Source organism: Oratosquilla oratoria, chromosome 16, assembly GCF_046742065.1.
Source record: "Oratosquilla oratoria isolate Oo_2021 chromosome 16, ASM4674206v1, whole genome shotgun sequence".
NCBI lineage: Eukaryota > Metazoa > Arthropoda > Malacostraca > Stomatopoda > Squillidae > Oratosquilla > Oratosquilla oratoria.
Window position 1 is genome coordinate 14,139,739 of NC_134792.1, and position 20,739 is coordinate 14,160,477.

The 20,739-nt window shown below is 42.6% G+C and overlaps 1 protein-coding gene across 11 annotated transcripts in view; it reads right to left on the reverse strand.

Annotated features, from left to right (window-relative positions):
- LOC143033834 (uncharacterized) overlaps positions 1 to 20,739 on the reverse strand; it is a 446,867-nt gene that overhangs the window by 381,491 nt on the left and 44,637 nt on the right. For 9 of the 11 annotated variants that reach the window (XM_076199375.1, XM_076199378.1, XM_076199376.1 and 6 more), the window contains 2 exons: positions 19,874 to 20,693; positions 19,405 to 19,515 (listed from right to left, as the gene is read on the reverse strand). In XM_076199375.1, coding sequence (XP_076055490.1) covers positions 19,405 to 19,515; positions 19,874 to 20,693 — 931 coding nt within the window. The remainder of the gene's footprint in view (positions 1 to 19,404; positions 19,516 to 19,873; positions 20,694 to 20,739) is intronic. The other 2 variants (XM_076199384.1, XM_076199382.1) reach the window with 1 other exon arrangement.

Consider the following 20,739-nt stretch of genomic DNA (forward strand, 5'->3'; position numbering starts at 1 on the left):
AGGAAGTGGATAGTTTTAGACACTTGGGTGTGAATGTGGCAGGAAAGGGAGGAGTGGGGGTGGAGGTAGAATGTAGATTGATAGAAGCAAGTAAATCCCTTGGTGGATTAAAAAGTGTAATGAGAAATAAGACATCTGGGAATGGATGCTAAGAGGTTATATGAAGGAGTGATTGTGCCAACAGCACTGTATGGGGCAGAAACGTGGAACATGAGAGAGGAAGAGAAGGAGTTGTGTTTGAGATGAAATGTCTGAGAAGTATGATAGGGGTTACTAGGCTAGAGTGAGAAATGAGGAGGTGAGGAGGAGAACAGGGGTGGCAAGGGAGTTGGGAGATAGGGTTGATGAAAGAGTATTAGGATGGTTTGGACACACGGAAAGAATGAGTGAAGAAAGATTGGTAAAAGAAGTGTGGAAGGCAGAGGTGGAAGGAGTGAATATGAGGGGGTATCCTAGGATGAGATGGATGGATGGGGAGAAAGGGGCATTACAAAAGAGAGAAATGTCTGTGGAGGAAGGATGGGAGAGGACAGAAGACAGGGGTGAATGGAGAGGGGTTGTGTATACATGATGCTGTGATGCATGAGGGGGAGTGGGTGGGGGATGGGGGGGGTGATGAAATATGTATGAGAAATAATTTGACGCAGCCTGAAGGGATTTCTCCCCGTCTTCTCCATTTCTGCATGGGGTGACGGAGAGGGGGTGTCGAATTTATGAAGCGGTCTTGCTGTGGGTGTGCTGTGTCTTGCGACACTGCTTCTGACCCAGGGCAGTGGACAGGATGCAGGGATGACCTGTCATCCAGGAGGTGCCAAGATAAGAGGGAGGGTGGAGGAGAGTGGAATATATAGGAAATAAAATGGGTGGGAGTGGTTTCTATGCATTGTTCTTTTTGGCTACCCCCTGTGTAGGGGGAAAAAGCCTTTGTTATACGTATGTACAGTCAGACCTCTCATTAACAGACGTTAATGAGCTCTGTTTGCGGTGTTTTGGAGTGGTTTTTGGGTGGCATAGTGATTGCACGCACTAAACAACAGCACCAAAAACACAGCTAATTAACGTGTTAATGAGAGGTCTCACTGTACTTACTTTCTATAAGTTTCTCTTTTGTGGTTATCTTTAATTTTCGTATCATGGTGATGTGATTGCTTGCATATATACATATACATACATACATATACCAAGGCTTTTTCCCCCTTACAAGGGAGGTAGCCAAAAAGGAAAAGGCATCAAATCATTCCCACCCATTCTATCCCTGAATATACTCCACAGCCCCTCTCATCTCAGCACCTCCTGGACAACAGGCCATCCCTGCAACTCGTCCACTGCCCTGGGTCAGAAGCAGTGTCGCAAGACACAGCACATCCACAGCAAGGCCGCTTCATTAAATCAGCGACCCCCCCCTCTCCGTCCCCCCATGCATAAAGGATTAGACAGGGAGAAATCCCTTCGGGCTGCGTCAAATTTTTTTCATACATACTACCTCACCCCCCATCCATTCCACCTCATGCATCACGACATCGTCCATATACAACCATTCTCCATTCACCCCTGTCTTCTGTCCTCTCCCGTCCTTCCTCAACAGAAATCCCCTCTTCCCCAAAGCCCCATCCACCTCATCCTAGGACGTCCCTTCATGTTCACTCCCTCCACATCTGCCTTCCATACCTCTTTTACTAGTCTTTCTTCACTCATTCTTTCCATGTGTCCAAACCATCCTAATACTCTTTCATCAAACCTATCTCCCAACCCCCTTTCACCCCTGTTCTCCTCACCTCCTCATTTCTCACTCTATCTAGCCTAGTAACCCCCATCGTACTTCTCAGACACCTCATCTCAAACACATTCAAACTCCTTCTCTCTTCCTCTCTTATGTTCCATGTTTCTGCCCCATACAGTGCTGTTGGCACAATCACTCCTTCATACAGTCTCCTCTTAGCATCCATTCCCAAATGTCTATTCCTCATTACACTTTTTAATCCACCAAGGCACTTGCTTCTCTCAATCTACATTCTACCTCCACCTTTTCCTGGCACATTTGCACCCAAGTATCTAAAACTATCCACTTCCTCCAGTCGCTCTTCCTTAATGCTCACTTCCAGACTACTGCCACTTTCACCCCTTGTACATCTCATCACCTTACTTTTACCCACATTTATCTTTAGCTTTCTTCTATCACATACTCTCCCAAACTGTCACCAACTTCCTCAATCCCTCCTCCGATCCTGCCACAAGCACAGTGTCGTCCGCAAACAAAAGCTGGCTCACCTCCCACTTTTCTCCATTTTCTTTAAGCAACTTCAATCCCTGACCCACTACCCTTGCATTTACCTCTCGCACTACCCCATCCATGTATAAGTTGAACAGCTAGGGCGACATAACGCATCCATGACGAAGTCCCACCTTTACCTCCAACCACTCACTATGTGTGTGTATATATACATGTACACACACATATATATGTACATATACACACACCAATACATTTTTTTTATCAACCACAATGCACTTTATTTCTAAGCCATCTAGGCACAAGCAGAATTTGAAATGTAGTACGCCCGAGGACTCGAACCTCATGCAGTGAGAATAACATTACCAGTGCCGAGTGACTAGACCAGTACACCATCAAGAGTTGTAAGTTGAGCGCAATTTTTCTTATATATCTTTATGCTTGAGTTACATACACATACATGAAACTTTGCGCTCAATTCATCTCCACTATGATAGTACATTGGTAAGTATACAAACGCAAGAAAGTATTTGTACAACACTGAATGGGTCCCAGTGATTAGAGATACATTTCTATCAACCACAATGCACTTTAATGCTAAGCCATCTAGGCGCATGCAAAATTTGAAATGTAGTGCACCCGAGGACTCGAACCTCATGCGGCGAGAACATTACCAGTGCTGCATGAGGTTCGAGTCCTTGGGCGTACTACATTTCAAATTCTGCATGCGCCTAGATGGCTTAGAATTAAAGTGCATTGTACATACATACATATACCAAGGCCTTTTTCCCCCTTACTAGGGGGGTAGCCAAAAAGGACAAGGCACAAAAACATTCCCACCCATTTCATCCCCGAAAACACTCCACACCCCTCCACCCTCCCTCCCATCTTAGCACTTGTGCATTGTGGTTGATAAAAATGTATCTCTAATCATTGGGACCCATTCACTGTTGTGCATACACACACACACACACTCCAGCAAGTTGTTGGAGAATCCTACAACTTGCTAAGATCACTAAAAGTGGCATTTACATATTTGGATGAAGAAATTATTAAAAAAAATATTGGTCACACTGATAAGGCCTAGACTAGAATATGCAGCGACATTGTGGTCACCCAGTACCAAAAAGAATACCATCTGGGGTATTGGCTGCTTGTTATTGTGGCAAAGTAGCAAACAGTTGATACTTTAGGGTCTATATGGGGCACCCCTACGAACCAGAGCCACACATCATTTTGTCTATGATAGAGGAAAACTCTTCATAGAGAAATGACGACACTTTTATACTACAACTGTCCCTCTGTTATGCTGTCCCCCAACCCCTTGCTGCTGTCCTGTACCATTTCTCTGAGTATTCATTTTCTGCTGTGGGGGGAATTCCCTGTGGTGGGGGAAAAGAATACTGCAACCAAGTATTTCCACTTGGATCGTAAAAGGCGAGAAGAAAGGGACGGGGAGTGGGACTAGGCCTCCTTCTACTTGTAGCCCCACAGGGGACATTCCTAAACGAAAAAGTAAAGGCATAAGAGGGTCTGGGAGTTTTCGGAACAGCACCCTAAGGTTTGGGTCTTTTAACCACTTCAGTACGGAACTTAAATCTCGCGGGCAGCAGCCAATGCCAGCCGTAATAATACTCGCATCATAAAATATAGTCACCGCTTATATCGATCGTTCTCTCTTTCACCCGCGAATTTTGAAAACCACAGAGAATGGGATTCAGGGAACATTTGAGAGAATGTAAAAACACAGGGGCGACTACAATAAACATAATCAAGACGCCGATATGGCAGCGTCGCGAATCCACTTGCTCCTCATGACGCCTACGTGTGCGGCACCGTATGGAAGGGGTTAATGTGCGTGGATGTGGTACAGATGAGAGTAAAAGGGAAGAGATAGGTAGTATGTTTGTGAGAAGATGGATGTGTTGGCTTTGAGTGAAACTAAGCTGAAAGGGAAGGGTGAGTGTAAGTTTGGGACTGTAAGTGGGAGGTTATCAGGAGTGAAGAGAGGGCGAGGGAGGGAAGGGGTGGCTATTCTAGTAAGTGAAGAGATAGGTAAATGTGTTGTGGAGTGGAAGGAGGTTTCCTCAAGGATGATGTGGATGAAGGTGAAACTGGGAAAGGAGATGTGGGTCTTTGTAAGTGCATATGAGCCTGGCAGTGAGAAGAGTGTAGAAGAAAGGGAGGGCTTTTGGCGAGATTTAAATGAGTGCATAGAGGATTTAAGGAGAAATATCAATGTAATAGTACTGGGAGACCTTAATGCTACGGTAGGAAATGGTCCAATTGATGGAGTGGTTGGGAAATGTGGAGTTCCAGGAAAGAATCGTAGTGGAGAGTTGATAGTGGAAATGTGTCTAGAGAGTTGATGATAGCAAATACAGTTTTTCGGAAGAAAGTCAAGCATAAGTACACATGGGAGAGGGTGGTGGATGGAAGCATGGTAGATAGAGCGTTGATGGATTATGTAGTGGTAAATAGGACTATGATAGGAAGAGTTAAGGATGTACATGTGCTAAGGGGAGAGGGTGGGGGAATATCAGATCATTTTTTGGTGGAAGGTAAGTTGAGAGTGGAGGATAGATGGAGAAAGAGGAAAGGGACAAAAGGTAGGGAGGTGCTTAGAGTGAACTCTTTAAAGGAAAAGGAAAAGGAGAAGGAGTACAAGAAGAAGCTGAAGGAGGAGTGGGAGTGTGTGAAGGATAGAGTAGAGCTAGGTGTGGAGGAGGAATGGGGATGGTTCAAGGAGGGAGTCACAAAGTGTGCAAAGATGGTGTGTGGAACAAGAAGGACAGGAGGAAATAGAAGGAAGGGTAGTGAATGGTGGGATGAGGAAACAAAGAAGATTGTAGAAGAAAAGAAGCGAGCTTTCACAGATTGGTTACAAAATAGGACGAGGGAGTCATATGAGGTACAAAGAAAAGAAAAGAAAAGTAAAGAAAAAGGTAAAGGAGGCAAAGAGGAGAGCAGATGTGAAGTGGGGTAAGACTATGACAGAAAATTTTGAAAGCAATAAAAATATGTTTTGGAAAGAAATTAAGAGAGGAAGAGGAGGCAAATCAAGTAGAGAAGAAAAGGTAAAAGGTGCAGATGGAGAGATGATAATGGAAGAGAAGGCAGTAAGGGGAAGATGGGCAGAATATTTTAGGGAGTTGCTAAATGTGAAGAAGGATAGGGAGGGAAAGATAGTTACAGTGGGAAATGCTAAGAAAATGACCATGATGAGTGAGGAAAATGGAGGAGAAATAAGGAAGGATGAAGTGAAGGCAGTTGTTAAGATGATGAAAGCAGGTAAGGCACCTGGTCTGGATGGATGACATGCAGAATGTCTAACAAAGGAGGTACAGTGATAGTGGACTGGCTGGTGAGGTTATTTAATGTTTGCTGGAGAGAGGGTAGAGTGCCGGACGACTGGAGGAGTGCCTGTATAGTTCCACTTTACAAGGGAAAAGGGGACAAGTGTGAATGTAGTAGTTTCAGAGGGATTAGCTTGTTAAGTGTAGTTGGGAAGGCTTATGGGAGGATCTTGATTGAGAGGATTAGGAGAGGAACAGAGGGAGTAATTGGTGAGGAACAGTGTGGATTTAGAACGGGTAGAGGTTTTGTAGATCAGATCTTTGTGGTAAGACAAATACATGAGAAAGCTATAGGAAAGGGGAAGGATGTTTATGGGCTTTTATGGATCTGGAAAAGGCTTAGGATAGGGTAGACAGAAAGGCACTGTGGGAGGTTATGCAGATATATGGGATAGGAGGAAAGCTTCTAGGAGCTGTCAAGAGTTTTTATGAGAGTAGTAGAGCTTGTGTCAGGATTAGAAATGGAGAGAGTGAGTGGTTCGAGGTAAAGGTGGGACTTCGTCATGGATGCATTATGTCGCCCTGGCTGTTCAACTTATACATGGATGGGGTAGTGCGAGAGGTGAATGCTAGGGTAGTGGGTCAGGGATTGGAGATGGTTAAAGAAAATGGAGAAAAGTGGGAGGTGAGCCAGCTGTTGTTTGCGGATGACACTGCGCTTGTGGCAGGATTGGAGGAGGGATTGAGGAAGTTACAAAGGATTACAAAGGCGGAGCATGCCGACAGGAGACCTTTTGAGAATATGTGATAGAAGAAAGCTAAAGATAAATGTGGGTAAAAGTAAGGTGATGAGATGTACAAGGGGTGAAAGTGGCAGTAGACTGGAAGTGAGCATTAACCCCTTCCATACGGTGCCGCACACGTAGGCGTCATGGGGAGCGAGTGTATTCGCGAGGCTGCCATATCGGCGTCTTGATTATATTTATTGTAGTCGCCCCTCCATAATGACATTCTTTCTAATTCTTTTGTAATCGCATTTTCTATGGTTATCAAAATTCACGGGTGAAGAGAGAACGATCGATATAAGCGGTGACTATATTTTATGATGCGAGTATTATTACGACACGTCGTACGGCTGGCATTGGTTGCTGCCACCGAGATCTAAGTCCATGACGCCTACGTGTGCGGCACCGTATGGAAGGGGTTAAGGGAGAGCGACTGGAGGAAGTGGATAGTTTTAGATACTTGGGTGCAAATGTGGCAGGAAAAGGTGGAGTGAAGGTGGAGGTAGAATGCAGATTGAGAGAAGCAAGTAAATGCCTAGGTGGATTGAAGAGTGTAATGAGGAATAGACATTTGGGAATGGATGCTATGAGGAGACTGTATGAAGGAGTGATTGTCCCAACAGCACTGTATGGGGCAGAAACATGGAACATAAGAGAAGAGAGAAGTTTGAATGTGTTTGAGATGAGGTGTCTGAGAAGTACGATGGGGGTTACTAGGCTAGATCGAGTGAGAAATGAGGAGGTGAGGAGAAGAACAGGGGTGGAAAGGAAGTTGGGAGATAGGGTTGATGAAAAAGTATTAGGATGGTTTGGACACATGGAAAGAATGAGTGAAGAAAGACTAGTAAAAGAGGTATGGAAGGCAGATGTGGAGGGAGTGAATATAAGGGGACGTCCTAGGATGAGGTGGATGGATGGGGTGAAGGGGGCTTTGGGGAAGAGGGGAATGTCTGTTGAGGAAGGACGGGAGAGGACAGAAGACAGGTGAATGGAGAATGGTTGTATATGGATGATGTTGTGATGCATGAGGTGGAATGGGCGGGGGATGAGGGGTGAGGTAGTATGTGTGAGCAAAATTTGACGCAGCCCGAAGGGATTTCTCCCCGTCTTCTCCTTTTATGCATGGGGGGACGGAGAGGGGGTGTCGCCGATTTAATGAAGTGGCCTTGCTGTGGATGTGCTGTGTCTTGCGACACTGCTTCTGACCCAGGGCAGTGGACAAGGTGCAGGGATGACCCGTCATCCAGGAGGTGCTAAAATAAGAGGGAGGGTGGAGGGGTGTGGAGTGTATTCAGGGTGGGAATGATTTGATGCCTTTTCCTTTTTGGCTACCTCCCTTGTAAGGGGGAAAAAAGCCTTGGTATATGTATGTAGGAAGAATCCAGAGAGCAGCAACAAAAATGGCACCTGCACTCGCAAACTTGTCATATGAGGAGAGATTGGCTAAACTAGATTTACCGACTCTGGAGCAAAGAAGAGAGAGGTGACCTACTGACCATTTACAGAATCATGAAAGGCAAAGAATTACTTGATAGAGAGGACTTGTGAAACTGGGACAGGAGAAGCACAAGAGGACATGGAAAGAAAATAAAAAAACATAGCTACAGAAGAGATCTGAAGAAGAACAGTTTTCCACATAGAATCATGAAAGGCAAAGAATTACTTGATAGAGAGGACTTGTTAAACTGGGACAGGAGAAGCACAAGAGGACATGGAAAGAAAATAAAAAAACATAGCTACAGAAGAGATCTGAAGAAGAACAGTTTTCCACATAGAGTGGTAGACACTTAGAACAAACTGGACAAGGAAATAGTGTGCGCAAAAACCATATTTTAAAAGCAAACTAGACAATGCGAGATACAAAGGCGGGACACCACGAGCGTAGCTCCCCTTCCCACAAAATACAACTAGATAAATGCAGATGACAAAACACACATATATATATATATCTATATATACATATCCCTCACTTGATTAGAATCACATTGGCATGCTTACACATGGGCACCATCCAGCTTTAAAAGAGTACCAACACAGACTGGTGTAGACCACAAATTCACTGTCCCAGATGCAACCACCACTTAGAAAAGACACAACACCTCACACTATAATGCCCCACACAATAACACAATACATCTTCCCTAAGTGACTAATGGGCCCATCCAGGGGCTGTTGCCAATTAATTACCTGAAGGATGATCTTATACAAGAGACCAGGGACACCACACTGACTTACCCCAGGTAAAATAAACAATGTTAATGATAGAAATAACTAGATCTACAAAGATAGAATTATTAGGAGAATGCTAATAAAGGTGCATGGAATAAAAAAAAAAAAAAAAAAAGGATTCTTGAGAGGTATAAAAAACACAAGGTGCTTATGAGTATCAATAATGATAATAATAATTGTTGCCTCGTATACCACTAACTGAAAACCTACAAACCCACAGTGGCTAGCCTTGGTCATCAGTCCTTCCTATAGATATCTCTGGGATAACTCCTGTGCTACAATAGTGGAGAGCTATCTCTATGTCACTGTGTAGTAGTTGGAGGGTAGCAGTCACTAGTTCTCAGCCCTCTTAAAGAATAGAAGGTTGTGGTGACAAGCCTATGCCATGAGGCACACAACTACAGCTGGAGCCATCACTTTTGCCCTAGGTGCTTGAACTATTAAGACAGGTAATAGTCACTGCTGGGAATAAGAGAAGTAAGAGATTCAAACCCAGACCTAAGCAAATGCGAGACCAGTATTTTTCCATATACACCACCAGTGCACATCACATGTATGAAAGTGGCAGTTGCTGACCACTCTATTGAAATAATCACCATGTGAGGACGGAGCCTATTGGTATGACATTTTGCTTGTTACAGCTTTTTCAAGTAGTGATTCTCGTAATACGAAATTAATTCATTCCGTGACCTCCGTCGTATGGAAGGAGAGAGAAAAAATTGTATCTTAAAACAATTATTCCCATTTAAGTTAATGGAAATAGAATTAATCTGTTGCAGCAATACGAAATTATCCCAAAACAAACTTAAATTACACAAAACAACCACAATTAATAGAGAAATACATGAGTAATAACACACACAATGACAAAATAATAAATAACAATGATAAATGTTATTTATATAATACCATGGAGACAGGTGATAGCACTCCATCTCATTATGTAGGTTTGTTCTAAGCTCATGTTTTGCAATTATTTCATATTTTACTTCCATAGACCCCCCCCCCCCCTTATCCTTGTCCTTCCTTTGGGACCCATGGTTATGCACAAAAATCAAAATAATAATACACAAAACAGGCACAAACACGACGAACAAGCAGTGAAGATGTAAACAAGAAGACAACACACGAACTGAAGCATCGAGAATTATCGGGAGCAAGCAAACAATCTGCCACCTACCACTGGCATTTCAAATTAATATGCATCACCACATCACATCTCAAAATTTTCATTGTATGTTAGGGCATAAAATTTCACAAATTTTATATTGTATATTAAATTTTTCACATGTTAGGGCAATCATATCTCAAGGTATCACTGTACATAGTCGTAATACACATGACTGAGATTAAATAAGAACTAGGGGAATTGGGGGAATGGGGGGGGGGAGGGGAGGAGGGAGAGAGTAAGGGAGGTAGGGGGAGGGGGTCACTGAATATTTGGAAAGGATAAGGAGAAGGTGGACCAAATGTCTAGGAATAGGAAAAGTTAAGGATAAGATGGAACAAATGGCTGGGTGAAGAAGGTGAATTACCTCACAACTGAGGATCACAAGGAAGAAGAAAATAAGAAGGGTGGGCAAATGTCTACAGGGGAGGGTTGGGGGTTGGAGGGCTTAATGGATAGTTTAAAATTTTGTGGGTCATGGGTATTAAAGGAATTAGGAGGAGTGAGATATTGAACACACAAGGAACCAACACAATTGAACAAAATAGGTGCATGTTCAATCTCATCCCACCTAATTCCTTTAATACCCATGTATGAAGGAGTGATTGTGCAAACAGCACTGCATGGGGCAGAAACATGGAACATAAAGGAGGAAGAGAGGAGGAGTTTGAATGTGTTTGAGATAAGGTGAGAAGTATGGAGGTTACTAGGCTAGAGTGAGAAACAAGAAAGTGAGGAGGTGAACAGAGGTGAAAAGGGAGAATGGTTTGGACACATGGAAAGAATGAATGAAGTAAGATTAGTAAAAGAGGTGTGGAAGGCAGAGGTAGGAGTGAGCACAAGGAGGCAACCAAGGATAAGATGGGTGGATGGAGTAAAAGGGGCATTGGGAAAGAGGGGAATGTCTGTTGAGGAAGGACGGGAGAAGACAGAAGATAGGGGTGAATGGAAAGTGACTGTGTATGGATGATGTGATGCATGAAAAGGAGTGGGTGAGGGAGTATGTGTGAAAAATAATGACACAGCCCAAAGTTATTTCTCCCAGTTTTCTCTTTTTCTGCATGAGGGGACAGAAGGGGGGGGGGGGCAATTTAATGAAGTGGCCTTGCTGTGGATGTCTTGCATCACCTCTTGACCCAGGGCAGTGGGCAAGATGAAGGGATGACCCGTCATCCAGGAGGAGCCAAGATAAGTGGGAGGGAGGGAGGGGGGGGGTGAATGGGAGTGGAGTATGTGGGGATGGAATGGGTGGGAGTGAATTTTATGCCATTGTTTTATGGCTACCCCCCTTGTAAGGGGGAAGGAGCCTTTGGTATATGTATATATGTATTGTAGTATGGGGGTAAGGATAGGAAGGAGAGGAAGGAGTGAGAGAGAGGGAGTGAGAGAGAGGGAGAGGGATGGAGGGAGTGAGAGAAAGGGAAGGTGGGAAGGAGGGAGGGAAGGAGGGAAGGAAGGAAGGAAGGAAGGAAGGAAGGAAGGAGGGAGGGAGAGGGGGAGGGAGAGAGGAGAGGTAAAGGGAGGGAGGGAGGGAGGGAGGGAGAGAGAGGGAAGGGGAGAGGGAGAGAGGAAGAGAGGGGAAGAATGATTTGTTGTTGTTGTTCCCTAGACTGTTTGGTCAAGAAGCCCCATCTCCCTGAGGAATGCCACAGCTAGAACAGGGCTTTCTGACAAACCTTTATAGAATATATTGTGTTGTTGATGTGCATGATTGTGTACAATACAGTTTTCCATACGGTGTTGTTGTATCATATGGGTTGAAGTGTTCCATCCTGGACAGTTTTATGCAATGCAGTCATCCAGCATCTTCTGGTAGCTTAGAAGGGCTGGATGGTGGCCACACCGCAGTCTGGCCAGATGGGCACTCTCCTTTCATAGGAGAGTGGTTTCAGAGGGATGTATGTCAGGGGGTCTGGCATGTATCAATGTACTGTCTTTCAGTTTGTTGATGGAGCAGCAAGTGATATGATTATGGATATCCTTCTGGAGGCCAGTGTCTGGTGGTTGTGAAGGAAGAGATAAGAGTATTTGTGTGATATAGATATTGGGTATGTTGTGTAGTGGGTGTGCTCTGTGGAGGGTGTGGTAAGGTGATCCTTGATTTTGGGGACTTTGTTTCATGGCACAAATGGTCTGTAGGTGTTGTGTATGTGCAGCCTATAGTGGTTTTTAGGGTTTTATTTTGTATGATTTGTAGGATGCCGTGGTGTGTCTTAGTGGAATTAGGGGCCCATGCAAGGCTAACATAATTCATCAATGAGTCTATGCATTGTTTATATAATGTTACAGTTTCTTTGTTTATTCCAAATGTTGTTCTTGCATGTGATTAATGTAACAGTTCCTTTGTTTATTCCAAATGTTGTTCTTGCATGTGATTTCAGCACATTTAAGTCTAAGTGTGTACTCAGTCTTTATGTTTGTGATGTGCTGTTTGAATGACATGGATGTTATGCCAAAAATCTTGGGTGTATGTGGTGTATGTGATATGAGTGGTTGATATGCTGGTGTCATATGCATTTGTGTTCCGCTCTCCAATTTGGGAGATGTGTGGCTGCAGATTTGGTTGGGGCTATTTTGAGTCTATCTGTAGTGAACCAGGTGTGAAAGTCAAGTTATGGTTGTAGTATTTCTATAGTTTAGTCTGCATTACAGTGCGCACACGTAATTGTTATGTTGTCTGAGGTGTTGGGTGTGGGTATATCAAACATGTATACATAAAAGAGTGTGGGGGGATTGAATAGAACCCTCTGGTACTCCATCCTTATAGTTTCTAGATTGCGATGATTAGCCATTATATGACACAAGCATTCCTACCTGCCACATAACTGGCCACCCATTTTTTGGTATCATTGTGCATATTTGTGTTATATATTTTGTTTGTCAGATTGTGACAGGGGATGGCATCAAAAGCTTTACTAATGTCTAGTGTTACAAGTATTCTGTGAGGGAGCCTATCTAAATTGATGCCATCAAAAACTCTTTTATGTGAGGTTTATCAGAGGAGTGTGAAGGGCTGTGTTCTGATTCAGCAGGGGGGGGGGGGTGTTATTTGATGTGATGAGTGTATGAGGCATTCTATGACTTTGGAGGGCATAGAGATACATGTGATGCTGGAAGTGTTAAGTTTTTGTTGGATTTGGGGATGGTGATGATTTTCCCATTTTTCCAGATTTTGGATATGGTGTCATGTGAATAGTGGTACACTGCAACCTTGGGGAGTTCATGTATGCCATATGGTCCAAGGTGTTTTAGGTGGATGTTACTATGGTGTCAGGTCCACTGGCTGATGAGTGCTTGATGTTATAGATTATATACTTTGTCTGGCTGTCTTTGATGGGTGTCTTGTCTGGGTCTGTGGGAAACTTATGTTGAATGATCATGGTGAGGGATGAGATGTCTTGTCTGTACAAAATTATTTAGGAGTGTGTTTGCTTGTTGTCTGTTTGAGGGTAAGTTGACTGTTGTGGTTATTGTTGTGTGAGAGCATATTATGTTACTTTTGGATAGTGTTATGTGAATAACCTACAACAATGGTCTGAAAAGTGGCTAATAAAATTTAACACAAGTAAATGCAAAGTTATGCACATGGGTAAAAATAACAGAGCATATAAGTTATTTGGAAATTTGTTAACAAACGAGGATAGTGAAAAGGATCTAGGTGTAATTATCAGTAACAATCTCAAATCATCTAAGCAGTGTATTTCAGCCTCTGAGAAAGCAAGTAAGATTCTAGGGCTGACTGCACAATCTTTTGACCTTAAAAGTCCATCTCTCATTAACAAGCTATATAAATTGTTAGTTTGTCCACATTTGGAGTATGCTGTTTCTGTATGGTCACCAAATCTCAGACATTGACAGATTGGAAAAAGTACAAAATTCAATTAAAACATATGAATTTGTTTTCCCTAAAAAAAAAGCATAGACTCAGAGGTGACTTAATACAGGTCTTTAAGATTCTAAAGGTAACCGACATCAATAGAGACAATTTTCACACTAAACGAGAATCAGACAAGTAATAATGGTCTCAATCTGTCAGGAAATAGATTTAATTTGGAAGTGGGTAGAAACAACTTTGCCAACCATGTAGTTAATGAATGGAATAAACTTCCTGCTAAGGCAGTGCAATGTAGTTCAGTTCAAATCTTTAAAATTCCTTTGGATAAACACCTAAGCAAGATGCTGTAATGCCTGCCATTTATTTTGTATTATTCATTTGTTTGTTACTATTAGCTTGTTAAGTGTAGTTGAGAAGACTTATGGGAGGATCTTGATTGAGAGGATTAGGAAAGGAACAGAGGGAGTGATTGGTGAGGAACCGTGTGGATTTAGGACAGGTAGAGGTTGCGTAGATCAGATTTTTGTGGTAAGACAGATATGTGAGAAAGCTATAGGAAAAGGTAAGGATGTTTTTTTTTGGGCTTTTATGGATCTGGAAAAGGCTTATGACACGATAGACAGGAAGGCACTGTGGGAGGTTTTCCAGATATATGGGATAGGAGGAAAGTTTCTAGGAGCTGTCAAGAGTTTTTACGAGAGTAATAGAGCATGTGTCAGGATTAGAAATGGAGAGAGTGGGTGGTTCGAGGTAAAGGTGGGACTTTGTCAGGGATGCGTTAAGTCGCCCTGGCTGTTCAATCTTTACATGGATGGTGGTGCGAGAGGTAAATGCAAGGGTGGTGGGTCAGGGATTGGAGATGTTTAAAGAAAATGGAGAAAAGTGGGAGGTGAGCCAGCTGTTGTTTGCGGACGACACTGCACTTTTAGCAGGATCAGAAGAGGGATTGAGGAAGTTGGTGACAGAGTTTGGGAGTGTGTGACAGAAGAAAGTTGAAGATATATGTGGGTAAAAGTAAGGTGATGAGATGCACAAGGGGTGAAAGTGGCACCAGACTGGAAGTGAGCATTAAGGGAGAGCGACTGGAGGAAGTGTATAGTTTTAGATACTTGGGTCCGAATGTGGCAGGAGAGGGTGGAGTGGAGGTGGAGGTAGAATGTAGACTGAGAGAAGCAAGTAAATGCCTTGGTGGATTTAGAAGTGTAATGAGGAATAGACATTTGGGAATGGATGCTAAGAGGAGATTGTATGAAGGAGTGATTGTGTGAACAGCATTGTACGGGGCAGAAACATGGAACATAAGAGAGGAAGAGAGAAGGAGTTTGAATGTGTTTGAGATGAGCTGTCTGAGAAGTATGATAGGGGTTACTAGGCTGGATAGAGTGAGGAATGAGGAGGTGAGGAGAACAGGGGTGGTAAGGTAGTTGGGATATAGGGTGGATGAAAGAGTATTAGGATGGTTTGGACACATGGAAAGAATGACCGAAGAAAGACTAGTAAAAGAGGTATGGAAGGCAGATGTAGAGGGAGTGAACATGAGAGGGCAACCTAGGATGTGATGGATGGATGGGATGAAAGGGGCTTTGGGGAAGAGGGGAATGTCTGTTTAAGAAGGACAGGAGAGGACAGAAAACAGGGATATATGGATGACGTTGTGATGCATGAGGTGGAATGGGTGGGGGATAGGGGGTGAGGTAGTATGAGAGAAAAATTTGACGCAGCCTGAAGGGATTTCTCGTCTCCTCCTTTTCTGCATGAGGGGACGGAGAGGGGAGGGGGGTCGCCGATTTAATGAAGCGGCCTTGCTGTGGATGTGCTGTGTCGTGCGACACTGCCCGACCCAGGGAAGTGGAAAAGATGCAGGGATGACCCGTCATCCAGGAGGTGCCAAGATTAGAGGGAGGGTGGAGGGGAGTGGAGTGTATTAGGGATGGAATGGGTGGGAATGCTTTTTATGCCTTTTTCTTTTTGGCTACCTCCCTTATAAAGGGGAAAAAGCCTTTGGTATATATATTATTTGTCTGTTTATTATTATTTACTATTTATCTGTTTTGTTAACTTTACATATTCATTTTAAATATATTATATACTGTATATATATATATATATACAATACATTTTAACAACCACAATGCACTTTAATTCTGAGCCATCAAAGGCCAGCATGCTTGAAATTGAAATGTGGTACTACCCAGGACTCGAACCGGGTAACCTCATGACAAGTGCGACATTGACTTTCCAACTAGGCCTAGTAACCCCTATCATACTTCTCAGATATTTAATCTCAAACTCCTTCTCTCCCCTGATATTTTCAACTTCATCCGCGTCGTCTGCAGCCCTTTTGTTGACATTCCTTCTGACATCTGGGGGAGCTCATTTGTCTCCTTCCTCATTTACTTCCATTTTCCTCAATCCCTCACTTTCTCCTTTTTCTTCACCTTCCCACTACACCACAAGCTTTCCCCTTCCCTACTAATACAACAAAGGTACTCCCTTGTCATTGAAATCCACAAACTTTGAAATTTCCTGGAGTTCCAAACATCACTACCACTTTGACTGTCGTGTGTGTGTGTGTGTGTGTGTGTGTGTGTGTGTGTATGTGTGTGTGTGTGTGAGGGAGAGAGAGAGGGTTGAAGGAGTCAGGAGTGTGGACACAATATACCAAAAGGCCTTAACACTCTAGTAAGGGAGTAGGTAACTCAAAAACATAAAACCACCCTTCACAAACTCCACCCCTATACAAAACCCATTCACTGCCCCTTCTATCTCATGGATGAAAAGTCATTCCTGTCCCCCCTGCCACATTCCTCAGGTCAAAGGCAATACTGTACAGCAAAACACTGTTTACATAGCAGGGCCTGACACCCTTATCCTCTATTAATATATATATATTTTTATAGTTGTACATGAGTTACCCCCGGATTCTGTGAACTGGTTTGATCTCATTTTTGTTGTTTATTATTACTCAGAGTAAAATAGAATGAGTAATAAAGCAGTGACTTTATATTTTATAATGTGAGTAGTGTGATGCATTGTTCATATGGCAGCCAATGCTGTGTGCGAGAATTTAACTTGTACTTTAGTGGTTAAAGGAAATGACCAATGTACCCATCCCACTCCCATTCTCTTTCATCTATCTTAGCTCCTCATGGATGAAGGGTTATCCATCCCTGTCTCCCATCCACTGCCCAGGTCAGAAGCAATGCAGTAAGACACAGCACATCTACAGCAGGGCCAGCCACTTCATTTATGTGACAACTCTCCCTCCTCTTCCCCTCATGTGATAACTGAGAAGACCAGGAAACATCACTTCAGGTTCCACTACACCTATTCTTTGTTCCCTTCCCTACTAAACAGGCATTCCCCTTTTACTCAAGTCTCCCTTCACCCCATTAATCCATCTCATTCTTGGCCTTCCCCTATGTTCAATCCATCCACTTCTGCTTTCCATTTTTTGACCTCCCTTACTTATTCTTTCCATACACCCAATCCATCCCAATACCCTTTTCCACCTCTGCTCTCCTATTTCACATTCTATCCATCCTCATCACCCTCACCATAATTCTCAAACACCCAGACTCAAGAACTTTATAGTGGGCAAGAACATTCCTTCTGGCTATGGGAAGTAATTACTGCAATACCATATTTTTCAACATATCAGGTGCATCAATGTGAAAGGTGCACCTATATGCAAGGTGCAGGGACAGTACCGATTTAGTTTCCATGCCAGAAGGACATAAAATGTCCAACAAGATCAGCATAGAAAAATTTACCACAAATAGCATATGTACCTGCAAGCACTAGTCCTACATTCTATTCTCAATTGCTGTTGTATTCCTCATCAAGAAAGCTATCAAAATCTTAGTCTATGATGTTTTCCCAAAACAGATTGTAATACTGTTTGGCTCTGGTGTAAGTGTATCCACAAGTCAATTGTTATCATCATCATCATCAGTATCCAAATCTGTGACTTGATCATTATTGAAATCTGGCAAGGTCATTTCAGGAGACAACATTTTAGACTTGCAAAATTCATTCCCAATATTTGATTCTTTCACTTTTTTCTTCGATCCACTCTACAACTTGAGAGTATTCAGCATGCTAAATGGCTAGAAAACCAAACTACTGACATTGGTAGGTATCAAAACAACCAACTCGTTCACGGTGATATACAAGACAGTCAACAGACAATGAAGACAGGGACCACAAGAAATAGAAGAGAAGAACAGTCTTGTGCAGTGCTGAGAAAATGCCAGTAACCAGTCTCCTAGTGTTTCTTTCACTTTTTTCCTCGATCCACTCTACAACTTGAGAGTATTCAGCATGCTAAATGGCTAGAAAACCAAACTACTGACATTGGCACATATCAAAACAACCAACTCGTTCACGGTGATATATAAGACAGTCAACAGACAATGAAGACAGGGACCACAAGAAATAGAAGAGAAGAACAGTCCTGTGCAGTGCTGAGAAAATGCCAGTAACCAATCTCCTAGTGTTTCCTTAACATCTACAAGAATTTCCCTGGCAGAAAAGATATCATAGAGCCATTTAACTACTCAGTCTCACTGAGACTGACAATCATTCATGGCATCTGTGCCTTACAAATCTTCACTAAGCCAACATGGCTCACTATCCTGTGCCTAACGAATCTTGATTCAGCCAGCATCAATGCTCACACTTCCTGCCTTCGTCTTGCAATAGCTGACTTCTCTTCACAAATCCCCTACAGGAATAACCTCATGAGTTTGCCCACCAGTTCCAGCATTCTAATCTCAAGACCTGCACTAATGGTACTTGTCAGTAAATAGGTTGCTAGTCTTGTCCTTTTTATAGGTGTTTCAAAGAAATATTTTGATTTGATATATACTGTTCATTGTGGAAAACTAATTACTCTATTCATATGCATAGATTCTAACTTCCTTCTATTTATGTATGTTTCTTAACTAGTGTTAGTGTTATTTCCTCATCAATAACTAAATAATCCAAACAAGTTTTCAACAAAAATCATAAGATTGATGACAGTCAAAATCTATGTGAGGCACACCTATCATTTTCAGGCCATTTCCCAGTAAAAAAAACTATGCTTCTAACCAAAAAATAGTAATATTCCCTTTGTATGGATCACACATTAAGAATTATGGATTGAACAGTTAAAAAAAGAAACAGGTAATCCAATGTGTGGTATTGTAACTGCCGTTTTTTCAATAGTAGCTAGTCCATATAACAGATAATGACCATATAAAATGCAAGAATGATTTATACAAGATACCTGAACAATATTCTAAAAATTATACTTTAACAATACTCATCCATACTGTCATAACTAATTAGAAATTGTACTTGTAATGTCAATCCCGCTTTACCTATGGAAACTTCCATCCAACAGAAGAAGAAGAAGAAGAAGAGGAGGAGGAGGAGGAGGAGGAGTAGGAGGAGAAAAAGAAAATCATCATCCAGGTCTACTAAAAGCTATTGTGCAACTATCAGTACCCTAATTCAGTGGATCACAATTTCATTTGAACCCTTATTGGTAGAGCTATTCATATGCATAGATTCTAACTTGCTTTATACTGTTGGATAACTTAGAGAGATTACATCAATTTGTACATTAACTTCCAAGTTATAAATAGAACTGTGACATTCCATGATATAACCCCCCCCCCCCCAAAGATGCTTAGGTGCTTATGGAGAACATGACATTCTGCCACAGAATTTGGTGGAAACTGTAGCTGGGTTAGAGCAAGGATTAATATTAGCTGGGAAATTATTTATATTTCTCTACTGGAGCTTGAAGGACTGACATAACACAGCCCGTAACATAATAAGCAAGCAAACTATATTCATGCCAGAGTCCTCACCTGTGACTCATTCTGGTTCCAGCCATCGAGGGTACTGGGGTTAGGATGACTGGGGGCAGGAGGAGGAGGGGCATGTGAGGGAAACCCTTGCACTGGCCCACCAATCGACACCTGGCAGGGGGAACAAACAAACAAACAAGCCACTCAACCCACACATCTATTAACACACAAACACACAAACTCCTTCAAATCCTTCTACAGCTTCTAATTTAGTTAGCATGTGCCAAACCAATTTCCTCTAATCCCAGCTCATCTATTGGTTTCAATAGATACCAGGTTAAACATACAAACTAGATATAATTCAAACATAAAAAAAACATACAAAATTAATCTGGATTCAGAGGAAGTTTCCCGTCTGTTAGTAGTTGTTGCTTAGGTTATATGTAGCTGTCTAATGCAAGCAAAAAATAAACATAAAAAAAATTCCTGTACAACATACAAAACACATAGCACAATAGGAAACACTAACCGGTGGCAAAGAGTTTGTGGAGTTTGTGGCTGCAGATGTGGTTGCTGGTTGAGGAGCTGGCACGGTGGGTTGGGCTGTAGATCCTAACACTGAGTTAGGAGCTGGGGTAGACCCAGGTACAGAAAGAGGGAGTTGAGATGATCCTACAGTTGTTGCTGTTGGAGGGGATGTTAAAGAATTGGCCAATGCAGGAGAACCAGTACCAGTCATGCCCATCCCTCCAGGAACCATTGCAGGTGCTGGCACTCTAGGCTTAGCTGGTGTGACAGTTTGGGTTCTACCTTTACGGCCTTTTGCACCCTTAGGAGCTTCTTCCACTTCCACCTCATCTTTAGGCATAGTTGCCACTTTAGTTAGGAAAATCTTTTCTAAAGTTTGAGCCATCAACACTACATCTTCACCAGGCTTATTATACACATAACAGTTAGTAAACATAGTATTGAAGTCCTGTATACATTCCTTGGCACCCCAGTAATATTTGTTCTCAAGTCTTTTCTTTATAGTCCCTAAATCCATAGGGTGTTTAATAATTTTATGATAGTCTGGAAGGTTGAGTTTAACGGCATCCACAGGCTGATGGAACGGCCATGCAAACTGATGTTTCCACACAGTTTTCATAACTTGTTTTTGTATGTACTGAAGCTGGTTTGTGACCCGCCCAGGTCGATGAGATGGTGGACTAAATGGTGGCTGCACAATACCATTTATTGGTTCTATGAGGGGCTCTTCCCGAGGGGGAGGCTCTACAGCTGCTCCCGCCTTAGGAGGGGAGTCAACCTGCATACTGCCACCGTTGGTCTCCTCCATACTGATCAAGTCCCTGTAATAATAAGATAATAATGTAAGACACCTCACCTTTAAAGATG